Source organism: Leopardus geoffroyi, chromosome C1, assembly GCF_018350155.1.
Source record: "Leopardus geoffroyi isolate Oge1 chromosome C1, O.geoffroyi_Oge1_pat1.0, whole genome shotgun sequence".
Lineage (NCBI taxonomy): Eukaryota > Metazoa > Chordata > Mammalia > Carnivora > Felidae > Leopardus > Leopardus geoffroyi.
The window spans coordinates 160114187-160139581 of record NC_059328.1 but is presented as its reverse complement, the minus strand read 5'-3'; the positions used below and the strand labels follow the sequence as shown (position 1 = coordinate 160139581).

General features: G+C 39.6%; 1 protein-coding gene across 2 annotated transcripts in view; it reads left to right on the top strand.

Moving 5' to 3' along the window:
• The first annotated feature begins 15049 nt into the window (after nucleotides 1–15049).
• TLK1 (tousled like kinase 1) overlaps nucleotides 15050–25395 on the top strand; it is a 147019-nt gene continuing 136673 nt past the window's right edge. The window contains exon 1 of one of the 2 annotated variants that reach the window (XM_045480166.1): nucleotides 15050–15659. In XM_045480166.1, the coding sequence (XP_045336122.1) occupies nucleotides 15521–15659 (139 nt within the window). In that variant the 5' untranslated portion in view covers nucleotides 15050–15520. The remainder of the gene's footprint in view (nucleotides 15660–25395) is intronic. The other variant, XM_045480167.1, reaches the window with a different exon arrangement.

Here is a 25395-nt window from a genome sequence, read left to right as displayed (position 1 = left end):
ATCAGAAGAGGAGGCAGAGAGTTCAGCAACAGGATTGACAGATCAAAAGAAGCCCTTGAGGCAGGAAGGAAACTAGGATGGTGTCCTAGAGGTCCAATAAAGACAGAGGTTCAAGGAGGAGGGAGTAATCAGCTGAGTCAAATACTGCTAGAAGTACTAGTAAGATAAGGACTGAGAGTTAACTGTTAATTAGGCATGATGATTGTATTACAAACAGAAAGGAGATAACGAATGCTCTTCCAGTCTTTCTTCGTTGTATATATACATATTAGACAGAATTGGGAATCATGAGATGTTTGATAAATCAAAAATAATTGAAGACGGTAAAGATCACATTACTGAAAATTATATTCTAAATATACTAAATATACTCCTTTTTTCTTTAAGATGGTGAATCTAAATAAATAAATAGCCACAAAAAGTATGAGTATTTGAGAAAAAGCAAAAAACTATTACTCACATTCTATTGGACTAACACAGCCACCATTAATTGGTCGTTCACTTTCATTCAGTGAATTCCTACTCGGCAGCAGACTCTGCTGGGGACATAGAAATAAACACAACAAAAATCTTTGCCCTCAAGTAATTCAGGGGCTAGTAGAAGAGGTGAATACTTTACAAAAACATTACAAAACTAGGGGAGCCTGGATGGCTCAGTCGGTTGAGCATTCGACTTCGGCTCAGGTCATGATATTGAGGTTCATGAGTTTGAGCCCCACATCGGGCTCTTTGCTGACAGCTCAGAGTCTGGAGCCTGTTTCAGATTCTGTGTCTCCCTCTCTCTCTGCCCCTCCCCTGCTCTCGCTGTGTCTCTATCTCTCTCTCAAAACTAAATAAACATTAAAAAAAGAATTTAAAAAAGCAATAAGTGATCTGATAAGGGTTATATTCGGTATACCGAGGGAGCAGAGAAGCTAGAGAACTTAACACTTGGTATTAAATGATAATTATGAAGAGTACCTTGGCAAACTGGAAAATTGCTCACGTTTTAATTTTAGTGAGAAAAACGAGATGGAAAATTGGGCATAGCCCATGATTCCAACCACGTAAAAATGTGATTCCCAAAGGTTTCCCAGTCAAGGTAAGTTTTGAATTGAGTCTTAGATGATGGGTCAGGCAAATGAGGTCAGGAAAAGTTGGGGGGAAGGGTGGCGGGAAGAGTTCTGAGCTGGGAAAAGGCAAGAGAAGGGAAACACAGTATAACTTGTTTGGCCACTGTAATAACTTTGGTGTGGCTGGAGTGTGGGCTTCTCATGAGGGAGTAACCAGGAATAAAACTGGAAAGACAGGCGGATGATGACAAGATAAAAAAGATAAAAAGAATCACATTGACTATATTAGAGAGTTTGAGCTTTATCCAATCACTTAGGAGTAGCCACAGAAGAATTTTAAAATGGAAAAGCAGACTCAGAGTTGGATTTACAAATAGAACCACAGCAGCCAGACTGAAAAGGGCTGAAACTCATGATGGGGAGACTAGTTTGAAAGCTTTTGCAATCATTTAGGTGGGAAATGATAAAGGCAATGGCAGAAGGTTGGATGGATGGATAGATGGATGGATGGGATGAATTCAAAGTGCTCTTGAGGAGACAGTGTGGACTTAGGGAATGGTAAAAGGATGGGGATATGGGGTGGGAGGAGTAGGGCAAACAAGGTTGACTCTCAGATCTTTCGTTTGGATAAGTGAATCCCTGTCCCTGTTCTTACTCCTGGCTGCCTTTCTTCCCAAGATAACAAACATAGGACAAAGAAATTGAGGGACTCATGGAACTCCAATCCTAAGAGAGATGTGTGAGCTGGAGATACAGACTGGAGTGTCATCATTACATATGTGATTCTTGGAGTTACACGAGTGGATGAGACTAGGCAGGGAAGTTGTACATGTATCATTTGTGTGCTTTCCTTTCTAGTTATTTTCTTCTAACATATCTTCAATTATAATAATTGGGTATATACAATTTTCATTTTCCTTTTTTCACCTGACATTATACCAAAAGCTTTTGTCATGTTTCATGAGAGTTTTCAAAGCAGTCATAACTGTGGCTGAATAAAAATATACCAAGAGGATATGCTATATAGTTGACTTTAGCTCTGTGATAGACATTTTTATTCATAGTTTCCCCTCCCGCCCCCCCCCCCCCCACATTTTGGATTTTTTTTCTTAGGAAAGATTCTCAGAAATGAGAATATATTTGTGTGTTATATAGTTAATGTGTGTTGTATATGTATATCCAAATTACTTTCCAAAATGGTTGTACCAGTTTATCCTTGATTCCAACAATGTATAAAAATAAAAGTTTAGGGAAGCCTGGATGGCTCAGTCAGTGGAGCATGTGATCTCGGAGTTGTAGGTTCAAGACCCACGTTGGGCGTAGAGATCACTTAAAAATAAAATCTCCCCTCCCCCCAAATAATGCAAGTTTAACTAGGTACTTGCCATAATTTGGTATTATACATTTGTGGCATGCATATATTGTTATTATATAGGTTTTACATTTTATTGAAGTAAAATATACGTGCACCAAAATGTACAAATCCAAGTGCACAGTTTGATGAATTTTCAAAGTGAACACACTATGTAACCTGACCCTAAATCAAGAAACAGAACATTACCAGTATCTCAGAAGTCTCCCTCACACACCCCCAAGGCAAACCACTGTCTTGAATTTTAACACCATAGAATGGTTTACCAGTTTTTGAACTTTACATGAATGGAATCACGTAGTATGTAATTTTTCTTGTCTATCTTCTTTTGTTCAGCATTATGTTTATACAGTTCATCCATGTCACTGTCAGTAGTCGTTCGTTAATTCTCATTTCTGTCGTAGAGCATTCCATTGTGTGAGTGTTCTATAATATATTTACTCTGGTGGACATTTGGGTAGTTTCTGGTCTGGGGCTACTATCAGCAGTGCTGCTTTATGAAATTCTTGTAGATGTCTTTTGATGCATCTATGTATGCATTTCTGTTGGGAGTATACCTAGGAATAGAACTGATGGATAATGTTTAGCTTTGGTAGTTATACAGCCCTCAGTTTTCTAAGGGCATCACTTTTCATTCCCACCAGTGTATGGGAGTTCCCAACGCTCCACGTACTAGCTGACATTTTGTCTTTTTCACTCTAGCCTTTCTGGTGAGTGGTATTTCATTTGGCTTTAATTTGCATTTCTTCATTAACCAAACATGTTTAGCATCTTTTCATATGTTTTTTGGCCGTTTGGATGTTCTCTTTTGTGAAGTAATTGTTCAAGTTTTTTGGTCCACTTTTCTACTATATTGTTTGTCTTTTCTTATTGATTTGTAGGACACTTTTGTTGTTGTTGTTGTTTTACATATTCTGAATATAAGTCCTTTACAGATATATGTATTGCGAGTGTATTTTCCTACTCTATGTTTGCTTTCATTACCTTAAATTCAGTCTTTCGGTGATCAAGAGTTTTTGGGTGATTATATTAATATAGTTTAATCTGTCAAATTTGTTCATTATGGTCAGCACATGTTATGTCCTATTTAAGAAACCTTTGCCTACCTGTAGGTCATAAAGAGATTTCCCTATGTTCTTTTTTCACAGATTTATTTTTTATTCTCATATTTAGATCTACAATCTATCTGGAATATATTTCTCATGTGGGTATCTATTTGACAGCCTAATTTATTGAAAAGATTGTCTTTTCCCCCAATGCACTGGGTATTAGTACTTAAAGTTGTTTGTTGTTGTTGTTGTTGTTTCCAGTTTAACATATGGAAAGTGGTACCTCATTGTTTAATTTGAATTTCTTTTTTTTTAATTTTTTATTTATTTAAAAAAATTTTTTTAATGTTTTATTTATTTTTGAGACAGAGAGAGACAGAGCATAAGCAGGGAAGGGGCAGAGAGAGAGGGAGACACAGAATCCAAAGCAGGCTCCAGGCTCTGAGCTGTCAGCACAGAGCCAGACGCAGGGCTTGAACTCACAAACTGCGAGATCGTGACCTGAGCTGAAGTCGGAGGCTTAACCGACTGAGCCACCCAAGCACCCCATAATTTCAATTTCTTGATTATTTGGGCCATTTGCCATTTCTCTATTGTATTAATTAAGACAGGACAGGCTATAAATAACAAATAAAGCACCCAATTTCAAAGGGTTAAAAAAAACATCGGATTTTTTTTTCTGCATGCAAAGTCCAGTGCCAGTGTACCTACCACCTTATAAGGCAGCTGGGCTTCTTGTAGTGACTGGGAGACCCAGGTTACTCGCATCTTGTGGCTTCACATTATTGTGTGGCATTTGTAATCCCTGTTAAAGGAGGGGAGTGTGCCGGTGGCACACAGACTCTCAGATCCCTGGCCTGGATGGGACACGCCTGATTTTTGCTCCAGTTCTATTGTCTATACCTGGTAACATGGCCGCCTCTCACTGCAAGTAACCTGGGAATGGTTTTCCCTTGTGCTCTGGGTGGAGAGGAAAACCAGATACGAGAGAGGTGGTGTTTCGACTACATTCCCATAATTAACTAATCCTATTTTCCACTTTGTGAATTGCTTGTGTCTATTGCAAGCACAAGGGGTATCTAATGTTTGTATTAAATCAAAATAACCTTTAAAATTTCTTGCCTTGAATTCTATTTTAACTTACTAATGCTATCTCTAATATAGTGCAAGCTTGCTTACTACATTTGTACCCATCCTGTCTTTTCTAGTCTTTTTGTGTTATTTCATTTAGATGTATTTTTTATAAGCAGCAAAGTATTGGATTTTAATTTTTAACACAATCTGAGAATCTTTTTCTATTAATAGGGAAACTAAATTTAATAACTAAACTTACAGGGCTTAGTCTCACTATTGCCATGTTTCTGTGCCTCTGTTTTCACGTATGCATGCTATTTCTTTTCCGTTTTGTCATTTGCTCTGCGGACCTGGTTTTGTTTGCTTTTATTTTCTACTGTGATTTTAGAAGGTCGGCATTCCTCTGGTTCTGCTGGTGGGTTCCTTAGAGGTTTACACAAATACTTTTAAAATCTACATTTGTTTAATTGTATCCACGAAAAGTCAAACAATAGTCCTTGGAAGCTCTATGGAAAAGGAGGTACCAAACATTTTTTCCCCCATCTCCTGGTAATACTTCCTTTCGTTGCTCTTTATTAATCTAATCTGGGTTAGTAAATCCAATCATTTGAAAATATACAGGTTTTTTTTCCCATAAAGTAATTGTTATTCCTACAAAACATGTGGATAATATCCAATAGTACAAAGGCCAGCAACAAGATCTGCCATCATTTTACACGTTGAGAAAACCCCTGTTAATATTTTAGTATATTTCCTTCCAATTTTTTTTACCATATACATTTTATATGATTGAGACTATATTGTATGTATAATTTTTATATTCTGTGCTAGTCACTGTAATGCTCTTATAAGCAAATCAGTTGTTTTTGGTTATTGTAAAATCTTCACAATCGTTTTAATGACCTTACTATCTTCTATAAAGTAGATGAGCCATAAGTTATTACCATACCATTATTATTGTCCATTTAGGATATTTTCAATTTTTTATTGTTACAAATAATGTTGAAAGATTATCTTTGTGAGAAAGAGAAAAAAATCACATTGTTTTTCTAATTTAGGATTATTTTCTTAGAATACATTCCCAAGATGAAATCAGTGGGTCAAAGGAATAATTTTTTTAAAAAGATTTTTTAAAATGTTTATTTATTTTTGAGAGAGAGAGAGACAGTGCAAGTGGGGTGGCAGAGAGAGAGGGAGACCCTGACGCAGGGCTAGAACCCACAAACTGAGATCATGACCTGAGCTGAAGTCGGATGCTTAACCAACTGAGCCATCCAGGAACCCCAAAAAGATTCTTGATGCATATAGCTAAATTGCTTCCCAGAAGAAATCCCTTCATTATAAAGAAAATCTCAATGTAATTACATTTTACATAGTTCAATTAGGCTTAGCACCACCAATTCTTCTCTCATTATTAGTGTTTATATTAACTATGTCTGCAGCTAAAGTCTGTTTTAGATATCTCTGCCAATTATTTCCAACCCTTATCTTCCAAATCATGAGTTCTTTTTATGATGCAGTGATTCATGATTTTATGATTCATCAAATTGTGTCAATTTATGGGAGAATGTTCCTGTATGCTTTTTTGTTGATTACCAATAAAAATAATGCTTTGACTTAATTAGAAGGTTTCTCTTCTGCATGTTGAGTAATAGATGACTTAGTTTCAGTGGAGAAAATTACTTTTGTTACCAGTGTCCCTTTTCTCTCCCAACCCATCTCAACCCATAGAGCAAAGAGAATGCTAAATTAAAGATGCAGTTCTAGGAGGGATTGGAAAGTGTGTTGTGGCCTCTAAACAAAGCAAAAAAAAAAAAAAAAAAAAAAAAAAAAAAAAAAAAGGGAGGGGGATAAAAGCAAAGATTGAACTAAAAGTTTAAGACTGTATGAAACTGAAAATATCTTCAGTTTGTTTATGGAAAAGATCTGGGTTCTGATGGTTAAATTTTGAATCTTGAAAAGGAAAGAATAATTAGATCACTTTTTGATACACTTCAAGGCCCAGCTAGAATTGCTCCTTTTTTAGGGAGCCTCAAATGTGATCTCTCCTGCCTCTAAATTCTCCCACTTACCTATACTTTACCCTTGGTATGAATCATTTTTACTTGGGATGGTAGTCATTTGCCTGACTATTCTTTGCTGTCACCACTAAGCTCCATGTCTGATTCACCTCTATACTCCCACAGCACCTGACAAATTGCTTTACCCAGGGTAGGTGCTCGATAAGTATTTCCTGAAACAAATGTTTATCAGTCCATAACTATTTTTACCAGTGACTATACAGGTCAAGTGTTCCCAAACAACTTTCTTTACAAAGTGCCCAAGATGAACAATAGTGAAGTAGCAGATATTTCCTTGAGGATTTTCTCATAGTGGCTCTTTTAGAAATTTCATTGTATGTTTATTGATTTTAACATATTGTTTTCTTATCTTCTTCTCATGAGAAACCACCATTCATTTTCCCTTATATTAACGTTTTCCTTAAAAAAATAAATAAATAAATAAAAAACCTTCTGGGGTACCTGGGTGGCTCAGTCAGTTGAGCACCTGACTCTTTTTAAAAAAAAATTTTTTTTTAATGTTTTATTTATTCTTGAGAGAAAGAGAGACAGAGCATGAATGAGGGAGGGGCACAGCGAGAGAGGGAGACACAGAATCCAAAGCAGACTCCAGGCTCTGAACTGTCAGCACAGAGCCCAACATGGGGCTTGAACTCACGAGCCGTGAGATCATGACCCGAGCCGAAGTCAGACGCTTAACCAACTGAGCCCCCAGGTGCCCCATTGAGTACCTGACTCTTGATTTTGCTCAGGTCACCATCCCAGGGTCGTGGGATGGAGCCCTATATCAGTTTCTGTGCTGAACTTGGAGCCTGCTTCGGATTCTCTCTCTCTCCTTCTCCCCCTCTCCCACTCACACATTCTGTCTCTCTCAAGATAAATAAACTTAAAAAACAAAACAAAAAAAACCCTCCTTTTCATTTTCTCATTAAACAACAATTTATTTGCCCTTAAATGTGTGTTTATATGTGTTGTGTATATTCACTTACAATTACAAGTGCCAGGGTTTTGGGTTTTTTTTCATTTTTTCCTAATTTTTTATTGTTTATTTATTTTTAATGTTTATTTATTTTTGATTATTTGTTATTTATTTTTTATTTTTCATTATTTATTTTTGTGTGTTTGTGAGCAGGGGAGGGGCAGAGAGAGTGAGACAGAGAACACCGAGCAGGCTTCATGCTGTCAGCATAGAGCCTGATGTGGGGTTTGAACTCATGAACTATGAGATCATGACCTGAGCTGAAATCTAGTCAGACACTTAATGGGGTGCCTGGGTAGCTCTGTCAGTTAAGCGTCTGACTTTGGCTCAGGTCGTGATCTCATGGTTTTTATGTTCCAGCCCCAAGTTGGGCTCTGTGCTGACAGCTCAGAGCCAGGATTCTGCTTCGGATTCTGTGTCTCCCTCTCTCAGCCCCTCCCCGGCTTGCACTCTCTCTCTCTCTCTCAAAAATAAATATACATTTTAAAAAATGTATAAAAAAAAAAAAAGAGTCAGATGCTTAATCGACTGAGCCACCTAGGTGTCCCTCTAACTTTTTATTATAAGTGTACTGTTTGATGACTTTTCACAAACTGTTTAACACATGCTTCTAAACAGCACCTGGCTTAAGGAACAGAATATTACTTGCATCTCAGAAAGCCTCTACTTGCTTTATGGTGGCATTTTTTACTTCTTTTTGGAGGGGAAAGAAATTCTCATCAATATTTGACATTTCTATAGGGGTACTTGACTGGCTTAGAAGAGCATGTGACCCTTGATCTTGGAGTGGTGAGTTTGAGCCCCACGTTAGGGGTAGAGATTACTTAAATAAATTAAAATTAAAAAAAAAAAAACCTTGACATTTCTATAAGTGTTTCAAAGTTTCTAAATATGTATGAGGTTATAGACATCTCTACTTATTTTTGTCATGTATCTAATTAAGAAAGATTTAGCACTTTATATTCCTTGGAAAAGCATTAAGTGATTTTGTAAATCTGGTTTTTAAAAAATCTTCATTAGTATATTTTTTGAGAGAGAGAGAGAGCAGGGGAGAGGCAGAGAGAGGGGGAGAGAGAGAATCCCAAGCGGGCTCCACACTGTCAGCGCAGAAGCGCGATGTGGGGCTCAAACTCACGAACAGTGAGATCATGACCTGAGCCAAAATCAAAAGTCAGATGATTAACCGACTGAGCCACCCAGGCACCTGATTTTGTAAATCTTAAACCTGTGTATTTGGAAAGATACTGTCAAAAAGTCAAGAGTGTTTGATGTTAATTTTTATAAAAACCACTGTCACTTTCTGTGCCTACAAAAAATTTCATATTGCAGAAACAAAGTTCAGTGTAAGGTGTTGAAAATCTTTGATCTTCCCTCTAATGTGATAAATTTATATTTCAATTTAATCAGTAAAACAGAATGAGTGAAGTAGAACACTAGATTACTTGGTTTTATATGTTTTCTTAATCACTTTTCTAAGTAGGCTTAGTTAAGAGATACACTGTTGATTTTAAATCTGCTGTTTGAGTACTGTTTGCTTGTTGTACTTTGTTTTTGTAAACATGTTGTAATACTCATGTCCTTGGCGACAGCCTCTAGCGCACTCTGGGGAGGTAATATTGTTCTGAAGTTGATTATGGTTTTTTAACCTCAGGCAACATGAATCAGTTTTGAAAATCCAGTAATTCCAGTTTTGTTACATATAGATCAATCCCTCTCCCCCATAAGTTGATAAACCTGAAGGAAGCCGTTTCCAATGCTGGAGAGAGCAGAGGAAGTGTGACGTAGCATATAATGCACAAAACACTGGAACAATCTCTACAGGGATGTGGAAACCAAAATATTCAAGCAGGCTTTGTGAATTGTGCAGGGCAGTTAGGGCACAGCAAAATGAGAATTCTTCATAATCCAATGTGATGGAGTCATCTGTCTAAGCATCTACCAAAAAGACTATGGAGGTGGCATATTGCAATGGTAGGACAGGCATCTTTAGAGCTCCCGTCTGTGTGCCTACGTTTGGACAAAGAAGGAAATCAAATCTGGGGATGAGTCCAAGCAGAGGAGACAGGGTGGGCATCTAAGTTCAGTCTGATGAGAAGGCAAAGCTTTCTTCATTTCTTAAACATTTGTAAGATAATATTTCGTACATATAAGAGTAAATCACATACATGCATAGCTTAAATAAAAAGAATAAGACAAACATACCTCTGTACCTTCACCCAACTTAACACGTAGCACATTTATTGATGCTTATCTATCAAGCCCCTGTCTGTTCTCCATGAGTACATCACTCCTTTTCCTTGGCAGAAGTAACCACTCTGATTTTGGCTTTTCATTCCCTTTTCTTTTCTCTTCCTAGTTTTGCCATATATACATTCCTAAACAATATATCATTTAGTTGGAATGTTTATACATGGAGTCAAACTGACTTCATCATTCTTTAATTTGTTCTTTTAAATCAGTATTATACTTGTGAGCATTTTATTTTTTTATTATTTTTTTAATGTTTATTTATTTTTGAGACAGAGAGACAGACAGAGCACAAGCATGGGAGGGGCAGAGAGAGAGGCAGACACAGAATCCAAAACAGTCTGCAGGCTCTGAGCTGTTAGCACAGAGCCCAACGTGGGGCTTGAACCCACAAACTGTGTGATCATGACCTGAGCCAAAGTCGGATGCCTTAACCGACTGAGCCACCCAGGGGCCTTGCTTGTGAGCATTTTAATTGTTGAATAATCTCCTATTGTGTGAAGATACATATTTCTATTTATTTATCCATTCTGTCGATGGACATCTGGGTGGTTTCCAGTTTTGGGCTGCTCTGGACATTCTTGTTCTTATGTCCTATTGCACACAAGCAAGAATTCCTCTAGGATATATTCTTTGGAATGGAATTTTCAGGTCATAGAATTCAACTTTACTAGAAAGTACTCATTAACTACTCTCTGCTTAGTTCAAAAGGGCCAGATTTAATAAATAAAAATACAGCATGCTCAGTTTGATTTGAATTTCACATGAACAACCAATACTTTTTTTTTTTTTAATTTTTTTTCCAACGTTTATTTATTTTTGGGACAGAGAGAGACAGAGCATGAACGGGGGAGGGGCAGAGAGAGAGGGAGACACAGAATCGGAAACAGGCTCCAGGCTCTGAGCCATCAGCCCAGAGCCTGACCCGGGGCTCGAACTCACGGACCGCGAGATCGTGACCTGGCTGAAGTCGGACGCTTAACCGACTGCGCCACCCAGGCGCCCCAACCAATACTTTTTTAATGTTAGTATGGTCCATGAAAAAATTATATTTCATCTGGCAACCCTAACAAGGTCAGTAAACTTTACCGAATCACAAACATTGGCCAATGAAACATGAGGGGGTGGTGGAATATTTGGTCCTTTTTCCCTCTGCGAGAGCGGCCAACCCAGTTGTTAGCTCAGGGTGCTCAAATGCTTGCTAACCAACTATATGGGTAACTAATTGGCTCAACCAATGTGCATACGGCATCAACTCAATGCCAGGCAGGTGCTAGATGCTGGGACTATAACTGTAAACATGAAAGACAAGGTCCTTGTCCTCTCTAGGCTTTTAGCCAAGGTGGGGAAACAGAGAACAGTAAAGAAATGATTATGCACTATGGGAACAGCGGTATGCTGGTGAGGAAGCCCTGATTTGTAGCCTTTGATGACTTTGGGGTTGTAAATACTCTTACCATGGCTGTCTTCAAGCTACCAGTGTGACATCACTGAACTCTGAGTTGGGGAGAGATGTACCCAATCTGTTCTCTGGGCAATATGAACGGGCTCTGACACCACACTGTATGGGGAATACTCAGGGCACTTTTTCCATTCTGTAGGCTCTTTTCTGGTTGGTTTGGGGAAAAGGAACTTGGGCATTAAGTATTTCCTCAACTTTGGAAGGAATCAAATAATAAATATAAAATGCATTTATTATATCTATAGTCTTGTCTGCTTTGTAACTATTTTTACTATGGCATATACAGAGTCTAAATTATGATTAGTATATAGATGGGAGCTAAGATATCCCCTTTGGTATATGACCTATCAGGAGACCCTCCTGCATTGCTCCCTCACTTGTATCCCAGCTAATCCTCATCATTCATTTATCCCATAAATGTTGACAGAGTGTCTGTGCCAGGCACTGTACTAAAGCTTTGCGTCTGGCTTCATGGAGCACTCAATTCACAGAAAGAACGCTTTCCCCAGCTCATCCTGATTCTTTCTAGGCAGGTTTACTGCCTTCTCACTTATTCAGTTCACTCCTGTGTTCTCATGCTGGCTTTCCCTCTGGGCATATTTTCCCAAGGAAGCTTGCCAAAACTCCCCTTTCAATGATCCTTTCTTGCTTTTCCAGAGATTTCTCCATCCCCAGAGTGGCAGGTGTTCCTTTCTGTCCAAACCTGGACTCTCCTGACTTTTCTGTACCTTTTCCTATTGTGTAAATTGCCACTCTAGCCATCCTATCTATCTCTATCAAATAATTTTTGAATGCCTCTGTACTAGCTGATGTGCAAGATGATGAGCCTCTACTCACCCTCTACGTTTTCATTATCATAATCATTTTATAAAACCATCTATTTGTATAATTTTTATGCTTTACTTAAAAAAATAAAATGATTTATTGTACCAAATTTGGAAATCATAAAGGAGAAAGAATAATTATCTAATGTCACAATCCGAGGCTAGCAATTAGGAACTATTTGGGGTGCACCCTTGCAGTCATTTGTTATGCATACTTACAAACTGGAATCATACCCACCTTTTCACTTACTACAGTGTGAAAATTTTATCATCTTTTTCAGTATTCTTTCAAAATCTGATTTTAAATGATGACATGATATTCCATTTTCAGGCTACGCCACGGTTTATTTAGTTAACTCTACTGCTGGCAGCAGCCTCTTTATAAGTAAGTTAGCGTTGATGATCTTTAATGTAAACTACAGGAATGCAGGAATCAATCATTTTATTGTCCTTCCTAGGCAGCACTTGTAACAATATATCTACATTGAATTATGTATATGCTGTGATTCTCTATTTACCATTTAAAATAAAAGGAGCAGGTCAGCATAAAATGTAACCTAGGTTGGTATAAAGATAACTGGAAGCTGTGGAGAAGGTTGGAAGATAACCCACCATCAAATCTCTGGTTGGGTTGTGTTTACTACAGGAGAGGAGCTAAACTCTGTAAGAAGTCTTGGCATTGGTAGGAGATTTAGAGACCACCTAGTGGTGCTAACCTTTTACACAGGTGAGGAAATTAAATCAAAAGGGATTGTTATCTGCTGAGACTAATACCCAAGTACCTTGACTTCCTCTGTCCTATTCTCTTTTCATCATACTCAGCTGACTAAGCTTTTTTTTTTTTTTTTTTTTTTTTTTGAGAGAGAGAGAAAGCATGAGCTGCGGGGGGAGGGGTAGGGGAAGAGGAAGAGAGAGAATCTTAAGCAGCCTCCACGCCTAGTGTAGAGCCCCATGTGGGGCTCAATCTCACGATCCTGCCACGATGACTTAAGCCAAAATCAAGAGTCAGGCACTTACCCGACTGAGTCACCCTAGTGCCCCAAGCTTACTCTTAAAATACAGAAAGAGCATATATTTACCTACATGTCCTTACAGGAACTCTGTTTCCCCCTTAGAGTGCATGTACTGTGGTATAAAAGTCTAATAATGGTAAGGTCCTAGATACATATCCAAGAAAAAGGAAAACATATGTCCACACACAGACTTCTACACAAACCAATGATCATAGTAGCATTATTTGTAATGGTCTCAATGTGGAAACAATCCCAATGTTCATTAACAGGTCAATGGATAAACAGGGTTCTATTCATACAATGGGCTACTCTGGCAACAACACAAAAATATTAAGTGCAACAACGTAAACTCAATTATGTTGAGAAAAAGAAGCTGGATGAGTACAAACTATATGATTCCATTTATCCAAAATTCTGGAAAATGCAAACTAAGTGACAGCAGATCTGTGGTGACTTGGGGATGCAGTTGGGAGTACAAAAGGAGTATCAAAGGTAGAGGAAACTTTGGAGACTGATGGATATATTCATTATCTTGATTATAGAAATGGTTTCACGGTTGTATACACATCAAAACCTATACTGTATACTTTAAATATGTGCAGTTTATTGTAGATCAGCTATACTTCAAAAAGTTGTTTAATTTGTGAGATCCACCTCTTAAGTCTGAAATGCAGAACATGACTAAGAACTCACTGAAGAATCTGAAATATAAGAAAACTAAAATTACTTCTGGTGATAACTGACAACCAAGGCTCTATTCTAGTATGATAGTTTATCTGAACATAACATTACTATGAGAAATGCAAAGTCATAAAAATAAAAAATAGAAATGACATTTTTGTCCCCCTGGTAATCATACCATTTCCTCATGCCTGTACAGTTGCTCTATATCATAATCTTTTTAGTGTTCTAGTCAATTTGGTTTCTTAAAGGGAGCAATAACCTTGTTGTTTTTCCTGAGCTATTACACAGCTACTTTATGTACAAGATGCCCAATACGTGGTGTGTCTTCTGTGTGTGGGTGTGAAGGTGTGGAGGCTACACTGTATCTACACATTTTGGCAAATGCTGTAACTTGCTTCGGGATTTTCTAGCCGTAACTCAGCGGCGGCATGAAAACAAGTTGGAACTTTCTAGAAACCATACTCTCCTACAAGATGAACACTGGATAGTTTCCCTAAATACGTGAATTCATTAATCAAGTTTTTTTTCTATCCAGATTATCCACTTACCGTCTTAAAACAAAGAACTGTACACCACACATAGAGTGCACAACACCGGTAAAGATTCTTTTTAGAAAACATTCATAAAGTTTTATTTTCGCCCTCCCCCGCCCCCAACTTATTTTCGTAGCTCTTCTATTCGGTAATCACTACAATTCTGCAGACGGGGAAACGCACGCAGGTTTTTTCGCACACTACAAAGGGGAAAGAAAGAAGCAACTCTTAACTTTTCAGTTCCATTTTGAGAAATGATCACATCGAACTCCTGAGAAGGACAGCCCAGCGAGAGCAGAAGCATTTCTCCCCAGGCTGGGTGTGGGTCGGGAGCCAGGCGCGCTTCCGCGGGAGGGAGGGGGAGTCAGGTGGCAACGGAGCGGGAGCCAGAGCCGGCGGGGGAGCGTGCGGGGTGCGCCTCCCTCCGGCCGGCGCGGGGAGGCCGCCCCCGCGCTCTCGAGTCAGCCGGCCCGGGGCTCCCGCGCCGCGCTGAGATCCGCGGGTGCGCCAGGGGCGCCCGGCACCCGCGTCTCCTCCCTCACGCGCTCGCTCCCTCTCCACCCCCCCCCCCGCCCCCAACCCCTGGCAGGTCCCTCCCCCATGCCTGCTCCCGCGGCCGCCGCCGCCGCCGCCGCTACCGGAGGCACAGGAGCCTCGCGATAGTGTTTGCACAGGCGGCGCGTGACGCCGCCGCCGCCTGTAACTGATGCAGAGGTTACCCCGCCGCCTCAGCCGCCACCCACCGCCCGCCGCCGCCGCCGCCGCCGCCACCCAGGCGACGCCGGGGGCCGACGCACTGCAGAGGTGCCGGCAGGTTCCGCTCGCGGAAGTCTCCTCGGCCGGCGCAGCCCGCGCTCCGCCTGCACTCCGCCGGGCGCCCCCTCGACGCCTCCGCCGCCGCGCTCCTTCCCTCCGCCTCTTCCCCGGCGCGCCCGCCTGCTCCCTCGCTTCTCCCCCTTTTCCTCCTCCCCGTCCCCTCTCCTCCCCTCACCTCTTCCCTTCCTACCTCCCCCCTTCTCGGTTTCCTCCCCCATCCCCTTGACTCTCCCCTCCCTGCCCTCGCTCCCTCGCTCGCCCTCAGCGCGGCCCCCGCCATGACGGAGGCGGGTGCCGGTGCCGTTGCCGCCGCTGCCGTCGCAGGGGGGGAGTCGGGTTCCCAGAAAGTAGCTTGATGAGTGTCCAAAGTAGCAGTGGAAGTTTGGAGGGGCCGCCATCTTGGTCCCAGCTCTCCACGTCTCCAACCCCGGGCTCGGCGGCGGCGGCCAGGTCCCTGCTGAATCACACGCCGCCATCCGGGAGGCCCAGGGAAGGTAAGCGCCGTCGCGCCCGCGCCCGCTCGCGGGCCTCGTCTCTCGCGCCGCGGCCCCCGCGCCCCCCGGGTCTCCTCCGCCGACCCCGGGGTGGGGGATGGTGACGAGGTGGACGCGAGGCCGCCCGGCTCCGGGGAGGTAGTGCGTTGGCTGTGGGTGGTGGTTCGCGGGTGGCGGCGGAGACGGACGAGGGGGTGCGCGCTGGAGGGGACGGGGCGAGGCGCGCAGACTCGCATGGGGTTCCTAAGAGCCCGTGCTGCTAGGGTGGGAAGCCTCCCCCCGGACGCCAGCCCCTTTCTGCTCCATTTGCTAGTACACTCAGTACTCTTAACCTCCTGGCCTCCGGTCTCTGGTGGGTTTTCCCTCCCGTTGAAGCATTCATCCTCGAGCCCCCTCCCCTTCCCTCGCGCACTCCTCCCATAGAGGCGGTCCCCGCTCTGCGAGCTTTGCAGCCCGGGACCTGGAGGATGCCCCTCGCTAGCAGGGTCCCTGCCCTTTGGGGGAGAGTCGCTTAAATTATCAGAGCCGACTTTGATCCCCTGCCTGGCCCCTTAGAGCAATTTAAACGGCAGACTGACTCGTGGGCAGGCTTTTGAAACCACCCTCTCCAGATGGTTGCAACTTTCTCTCCTTCGCCATCACCCACTGCGTGTTGGTGCGTTATCCGTCTTGTGCAAGTAGGCTACTGTTCCCTGACAGGGTCGTGGGTTTTGTGGGAAATATCGGCGTAAAGGTTACTGCAAACACGCACCAAATCGGTTACAATTGTTTTCTAAGTTTTCTGGTTTCTTGCATGCAAGTGTGCTGCCACCAGATGTAGCAGTTACACAGCTAGTAAAGACACAGGAGTGCTTTTGACCAAGATTTCAACTTGCTGTATTTAACTTTAAGTATACGACATAAAATGAAATTTGGAAGAAGAGGCATTTATGGGGGAGGAAGAAATGCGCATGGAATCACGTTTAACGCTCTTTTGTCTGGGAAAACGTTTAGCGGTATTCATCAGCAGTTGGTAAATGGGTTGTTCACTCCCAGTTGTGTCACACAAGGAGACTGTAACCACATTTTCAATAAATGTCTGGAAGTCCAATAGTCTTGTGAATCCTTCAAGGAAACCAGGAGCTTTGGTTTATGTAGGTATTGGTGGGGTTAATTTATTTTGAAAATATCTGTCAATATTTACTACCCAGCCTTGACAATTGTTAATCAAGTGTTTTGTGCCCTGAATCTAGTGGTTCAGGCATAGCATTCTTTGTCATCTTGTTCCTGTGAGCATGTGTGAAAGTGACAATAGGCTCAAAGATTGGCATGAATTTGCTCCAGAAAATTCATGGAAAGGTTTGATTTATGGCATCCATTAAGCATGCTGAGTACATTGAGAGACATTTTCCCCTTTTCCATCTTACCCCCAACACTGAGTTCTGATTATTAGAAGATAAGTTTATTTATTGACTAATTCAAATTTAGTGCATCTGGCGATTTTTCTTTTTGCACTTGAAAATTTGTAAATGAATGTTCCAAATTCTATTTTGTAAATAGAGCAGTTCGTGCTTTTAGTATGCTTTTATTTTTATCTGTAGTTTCATTAAGATACTTAATGATAGTGTTATCAGTAATAGTGTAATGAGTGATAGTAAATGATGGTCTTGGGAAAGACCGTCTTTTTAAAAGGCTATACCTTTTTATCATTCATTTATTTCTCAAGTATGTATTGAGCCATTTCACTGAGCCAAGACGTAGTGTTGAATTGTTCATCTGTAACATCAATTATCAGTATTAGTAATTTAGGGGCTACAAAGTCCAGATTGTGAGTTTCTGAGGTTACTTTAACTCTAGTTAAAAAACTTCTATGTCATTCTGCAATTTTCCTGATGTTTGAAAATCCTGAGGGGTTAGAATAATTTAGCTTGAGCTTCCAAATAACTAGAATTCTTTGTAGCAGTTTGGATTACAGTAGGCTTTTATGTAAACTAAATTAGTGAATCTTTTGTTTATTAATAAAATAACAAGACGTGCTTTTGTGAACATTTATATTTCATCAACTACTTCTGTGGCCACAGTGGTATATTTCTTTTTGACCAACCAGCATGTAAGTTAAAACTGTGTTAATTTTCTCTAGGGTTCTATGTATTTATTCTGAAGCTATTGTCTTTCGGATATCATTAGTGCTAATAGGAATTGCATATATGAAACCTTAGACAGAATGATGGAGACATTTACTTTTGAGTGAGATCCCAGTGTTCATTTTAACAAGTGTTTAACATCTTTTGTGGATATACACGTTAGTATATTGTATAAGTTGATGTAAGTTGAGGGAGTTTTGGACTTAGGGTGACTGTTACTAAGAACCGTTAATATTAGTAGAACTTGAATATATGCATCTGGGGCACCTGGGTGGCTCAGTCGGTTAAGTGGCTGACTTCGGTTCACATCGTGACCTCACGGTTTGTGGGTTCCAGCCCCACGTAAGGCTCTTGCTGTCAGCACAGAGCCTGCTTGGGATCCTCTGTCTCCCTCCCTCTCTGCCCCTCCCCCGTTCTCGCTCTCTCTGTTTCTCTGTCTCTAAAAAGTAAACATTTAAAAAAGAAAAGGATATATGGATCAAGGTGAAAACAAACTTTGTTTCTGAAGAATTGAAGCAATTTCATGTAACATAATAGAAAAATTTAAACTCAAAAGATACATGGATGTATGTGTACAAAGTTACGTGAGGAACTCCTTCATGGAGTTCAAAAACATGGGCTGTTTTTGAAGATGTGTCAGAACTGTAAAAATTGATTATTTTGAAGTTTTGATATATTTGAAACCAAAAATTTAATATTATACTGTGCTTATTTTCAATGCTCTATATTTTGACTTTCTCCTTTCCTTTCTCACTCTATTCTCATATTAATATAGTTTTACTTGATTACAAATAAAATACACCTTTAAATATTATAAGAATTAGGGATTTGTTGGAATTTAGTAATTTGTGTGATAGAGGATAGACCACTTCTATTCCTAAGAGTCCCAAGGCTTTTCCTTTATCAGTCTTGAAGTTCCCTGAGAGGTGTCAGCAGTTTTCACTCTGGATTTCATGTTGGATCTTATAAACCTGTGGTCTCTATTCCATTTTTTAAAAGTTTATTGATGTATTTTGAGAGAGAGAGAATGAGCTGGGGAGGGGTGGGGGTAGGAGGACAGGGAATCCGTAGCAGGCTCTGTGCTGACAGCAGAGTCCAGTGCGGGGCTCGAACTCATGAACCGTGAGATCATGACCTGAGCCAACGTCAGAGGCTTAATTGACTGAGCCACCCAGGTGCCCCAATCTTTATCCCATTTTATCTTCTAATAATCCTGTGGTTAAGGAAATGAGAAGAAATTAAGTGCATTTCCAAATAAAGGTTAGTTTTGCTTTACTGAGGCTTAGGAACCTAGTGTCATATTGGCTAGAAGAACAGATGGAGTTTTTCTTGCCTATCAGTACATGGGTACTTTTGAATAAGTTATTGCTAAGAATCAAATGATTATACAGAAGACTTGGATTTTCTTTCTGTTCCATCTTACTAGATATGAATAATTTGCTTTATTTTTATGTAAACAGTGAAAGTAGTTTGGTTAAAAAGATAATACCACATTGTGATTAAACTGTTGCTCATTTTATTTTCATATTTACAGACTGCATCCCTTAGAAAGAAGAATTAAAGTATTTGACTCTGGATGATTAATACCTGTAGGGAGATGTTAAAAATAAAGGTGTACCAGATGGCCATTTAATCGCTTGTAGTCACTAGCTGGAGGACAGGGTTGTATGTTTAAGGGTTTTAGCTTAGGAATCGGTATGTAGTTGGTGCCTTCTTTACAGAGGCACATTCATGAATTAGAGGAGAGAGAAAAGAGAGCATCCCAGGATAGTTAGAGGTCTGGGAATCTGCCCTTGGGAAATACTTGCTTTGGTTTCAGGAACCCTTTGCTGTCTTAAAAATTACTGAGAACTCTAAAGAGATTTTATGTGGGATATGCCTATCAATATTTACTGTTTTAGAAACAATTTCAAAAGTACTAACTTATCTAAAAATAGTAAAACTGATTACTTGGTAACGTTTTTAAATGAAGAAAAAGTATTGTAAAACAAAAACTTGAGTGAGAGTGGTGGCATTGTTTCATAGTTTTACATCACTTTAATTTCTGGCTTATTAGGAGACAGCTGCATTTTGCTTCTGCTTTCAGTCTGTTATGATTTATTTTGATTGAGGTATTGTGAAGAAAATCCAGCTTCATATAGATAGGTAATTAGAAAAGATGATGTATTTTATAATAGATAGTCTTTTTAAAGAAATTGTATCTATTCTTCTTTGATATTACACCAAAATTTGACAAGTGGCAGGTTTTTTTAAAACGTTATTTCAGCATGGAAGTACACCGTATTTCCGAAATGTCTCCAGAACCCACAAGAAATCTGTGGACTATACATTTATAGCCCAAAGAAGAGACCACTGAAATGGTGGGAAGCATGATAGCTGTCTTGTATTTCAAAAATGTAAATAGCAGAGTGAGTAGATTCATTCTGCTATTCTAGAATGTAGACCAGCAGGTGAAAGTTAGGCATAGATTGAATTCAGTATAATTTTTTGGCAAGGATGTTAGTAAGAACTGTATAGCAGCTAGACTTGTCCAACAGTGGAAAAAACTGCTCTTGGAAGTATTTAGCAATAAGAATTTAAAGCAGTCTACAGGGACATTTTTGGGCGAGGCAGAGATAAATTCTGTTGATTCTTATTTTGAGTGCTATTGGATTAAGTGACTTCAGGTCCCATCCAATTTAAAAACATAAACATTCTGTGATTCTTTGAAAATCACTTAATTCTATAGTTAAACTGTACTTATATGTGTGTGAATGATTTGAATATTCTCTTCAGTCACTGGTATGAAACTCTTGTTGACTTTATTTTGTGTTTTTATTGTGCTTTTCCTCTGAGTATTTTCTTGTATTTTCTGGAATCAACGCTATTAGTCTTCCTGAAATCTTGCTAAATTCCCTGTGAAATATAATAAGCTTTGAGGGCATTTTAGGGAATCAGATGCTGCTTATGATACAGTTTAGTAGAGTTTGTAATATATTCAGGCACAGAATTTTAGAATACTGTGGGGGCTGGTTTTCAATTTTGAAAGAGAAACTCTCACCGGTCTTTATAGTCTTATTTGTAATTGTTTATGTGATTTCAGAAGGAATATGCTTAATCTGTTCTAATGGTTTTAAAGCTAGAGAGTCTGAAAAGAAGATACATGAAAGAAAAGTGTTGAAATTGATTACTCTTGAATTTAAAAATGCCTATTAAATATAACCAGGACATAAAGTAAAATGAAGAATTTTAATTCTCCTCGTATTCAGAGAATTATGCATGTAATACTTACCATTACCTGTAACAATTCATATTTTAATTTTATAAGGAACATAATCTCTTTTATGAGTTGGATTGAAAAGTTAGATTTTAGGGAACTTAAGCATAAATTCCCATAACTTCGTTGAAGTTCAACTGAAGTGTAGTAAGTGACACACAGCTCGAGACTTCATGAACTTGCTGCAGTTGGATTTAGAGCTGTTTTTATAGAAGAGCCATAGGAATAAATCGTTTAGTTTCATAAAACGCTTCATGCTTGTTAATCATTTCCAAAAATCTAAGAAAAATTTAGAAGAATAGTGTTACGAAGTAAGAGAAGCAGAAAGTACATTGATCGTAATTGAAATCCAAGTGTAGTCCCTGCTTTGCCGTTAACTAGCTGTGTAACCTTGGGCAAGTTGCTTATCTCTCTGCTTCAGTTTCATAAAATGAGAATTGTAGAGCTGAAAGGGACCTTGGAAGCAATTGAGTCCAAACCTCTCATTTTACAGATGAGGAAACTTAGATAATTTACCCAGGCTTTTATTGTGAGAGACCTGGGACCAAAATTCACTCTTCTGACTTTCAACTTAGTGCTTTTTCCATTATACTTTGTGGCTTCTTTTCATCTGTAAAATGAGGGGGTTTGGATTCGAGGCTCTCAGAGGTCTTGACCAGCTCAAAAATATTATTCTTTTGACATTTGTCCTAATATAACTTATTGGAGGAAAGTTTGGTAGCTTTTATTTATTGGTGAAAGAGATGTTTCTTGAAGAAGCAGTGTGACTTTTTCAAGGTTATGTTTGGGTTTGTTAAGGGAAGATATCACCTTCATTATTATGGAAGAAATTTTCAAGTTTATGAGCTTGGTAAGTAGTGTGCTGAGTGACCTTGTTTTTAATGATCTACTTTCTAAAACACTGTGATGAATATATTAAAAACAATGTTAGTTACATAAATAACAGTGTGGTACTCTGAAGTGAAGTAGCTAGGTTCTGGAGTGTTTCCCCCCCTGAGTTAGGATTGTCATTATTTAATAGCACGTCCGTTGTGCTGCCTTTTATCACAGTTTTATTTGTGTTGCCTGCTAGATGGAGAGGTCTTGAATTCAGAGATTGTGTTTTGTTCATTTCTGTATTCTTAGTGCATACCAGGATGTCCTCTGTATTGGCACCCAACACAAAGTTTTGTTGAAAGACTGTTAAGTCTTCTTAAAAATTGAGTGATTATGTATCTTAAGGTGCACATATTTTCAGACCCAGGAAGATGCTTATGTTAGTAATTCTTAGGTTATATTTTAGAGAGTGATATTATGGATAGCACCAACAATAATAGCCACAATTTATTGTTTGCATATATGCATTTAATTCTCGTAACTTTGTGAGGTGTACGCAACTTTCATTCTCATTTTATAGATGAGGAAACCGAAGCACAAGAGAAGTGAAGAAACTTGTGTGATGCAGCAGTGAATGCTAGGGCTGAAATTTGAGCAAAGTCTGCATTTTAATGTAGTGTCTACATTTTAGGTAACATATCATGAGGATATGTTACCTAAGATACAGAAATTTGGTTTTGGTTACTTTCTTAGTTATTTTTCCTTCACAGATTTTAATTTACTAATCTTTTAGGCCCATTCAGTTTACCTATAAACTTGTGTTAGTTTGTTTTTTTTTTTTTTTGCATGAGTTTTTTTTTAATGTTTTATTTATTTTTGAAGAAAAGAGAGATAGAGTGTGAGTGGGGGAGGGGCAGAGAGAGAGAGAGAGAGAGAGAGAGAGAATCTGAAGCAGGCTCCAGGCTCTGAGCTGTCAGCACAGAGCCCGAAGCGGGGCTCAGACTCACAAACCACGAGATCATGATCTGAGCCGAAGTTGGACGCTCAACCAACTGAGCCACCCAGTGCCCCTTTGCATGAGTTTTTATACACGTATGAAGATAAGATTAAAAAACGACACATATAATAAATCCCAAACCAAACAACCCAATTTAGAAAGTTATGCCAGCTGTGCAAATCTTACATTTCGTTTTTTCAGATATGTTTAGTTCTTTCATGGGAAATGTTAGAGGTACACTAGTGAAAAAACCTTATTTTTATGTTTAATAATCTAAATTGGAATGCCATTTATCTTCCCATTTGGCTTCATAAGCCCACCACAGCCATAACAAATAAACATTAGGGTTGGAACAAAGAATTTCCTACTGAGTACAGGAGGCTTTATAACCTGGTACATAAGGTCCTGAACAAAGTTGAGGTGCTTTGAGGCTTGAAGCAAGAGGCTTGAAGCTATGGCTTGTCTATAAGAAGCATTTTTTAAAGTGTTTAGTTTTAATTACTTTATTGCCTACAAAAAAAAATCTCTTGATAATATGTATTATTTAGTAAATCTAACGGGAGACAGAGAATTTGACTAGGTTACTAGGAATTCAAAGCATGATGAGGAAAGACAGAGCTGATCCAGTGGGTAGGTTACAAAGCTTAAATCTTTTTTTTTTTTTTTTTTTTTAACTTTTAAAGTTTCTTTTTTGGGGGGAGAGGGGAGGGACAGAGAAAGAGGGAGAAAGAGTATCCCATACAGGCTCCATGCCCTCAGCGTAGAGCCTGATACAGGGCTTGAGCTCACAAACTGGGTGATCATGACATGAGCCGAAATCGAGTTGGATGCTTAACCACTGAGCTACCCAGGTGCCCTGAAACTTAAATCTTCTCCTGTGGCTTCATTATTAGTTCTGAAATGTTGGGACTGCCAAGAAGACAAGTTATACCCATATTTAAGCAAAAATGTGTGTATTCTACAAAGATGCATTACAAAGCCAAATATGAGTGACTTCTGGGATAACATTTGTTCTTCTTCACTGGTTACACTCCTAACTTTGTGCCTTCCTTGGAAACTGATTCAGCTGGAGGTAATGACAAACTTTTTCTAGATTTAAATTCTTAAGCTTTATTGTTAAGAGTATCGCTAGTTTTGTTAAATGTGATACATTGTGTGATTTTATGATTGACACTTGACACTGTGTATGTGCTTCCCATCTGATGATAAAATATTGTGACACTTGTGAAGGTCATAGGGATTTGTATGAGGCCAGTCAGATTCCTCCTGTCTCTCATAAGATCTGAGGCATGTTCCACTTTTTTTTCTCTTTGGATAAATAGTGTGTTTGCCTCTTTAAAAATACAGTTTTTCCTTTCTTCTGTGCACACGTTTTTAAAAATATGGTAATTATATGATTTAGTCAACTTAGTATGTTACTTGTTTTATGTATCTTACTTACTTATTTTTTAATGTTTATTTTTTGAGAGAGACACACAGAGTTCGAACAGAGGAGGGGCAGAGAGAGAGGGAGACACAGAATCTGAAGCAGGCTTCAGGCTCTGAGCTCTCAGCACAGAACCCCATGCAGGGCTTGAATGCACTAACCATGAGATCATGACCTGAGCGGAAGTCAGATGCTTAACCGACTGAGCCACCCAGGCGCCCTCATTTATTTAAAATATTCATATACTTATTAATGGTAGGCCCTATTCTAGGTACTTTGTAAATAGTAACTCATTTACTTGTAACAATCATACGAAGTAAGTTCTGTTATATCCCTGAGGTTAAGTAACTTACTGAAGAACCCATAGAGAACATGTAGCAGAGCCAGGACTCAGACTAGGCTCCTGAGTGCATGCTCTTACAGTTACGCTGTTTTGTCAACAGTATTCCATTGGATGAATGTACTATAATTTACTAACTTAAGCATTCTTCTTTAGGTAGTGTTTTAGTCATGGTTCTGTTGCTTACCTGTGATAAAAACTTAACATATGCCTTGGTAAATTAAACAAAAGAAATGTATTGGTTTATGTAACTGGGAATTGTATGTGTGGAAGAGGCTGGAATGGCTTTGGAAATAGCTTAGATTCAAGATTTCACATAATGGCATTGAGTCTCTGTTTCCATTTCTGGATTCTTGTAGCCTCTTTTTGGAACTTTGAGACACATACCTTTTAGTGTAGCAACCACAATTGAAAGATGGCTTCCCTTTCCTGATGTCCACATGTCAGTCAGTTTTGGGTTGCTGCTTTTTTTTTTTTTTTTTAATTTTAGAGAGGGAGAGTGCGAGAGTGGGGGTGAGGGGCAGAAGGAGAGAGGGAGAGAATCTTAAGCAGGCTCCATGCTCAGTGCAGAGCCTGACATGGGGCTTGATCCCATGACCCTGGGATCATGACCGGAGCTGAAATCAAGAGTTGAATGCTCAACCAACGGAGCCATCCCTACACCCGTGATGCTGATGTTTCTAATTGTCAGTTTCTTAACCAGTCACTGGGACCTGGGAGATGAAGTTCTGCAAGGTAACTAGCTGCTGTGGCTGTGGGTAGGGTGAGTTGGGGAACC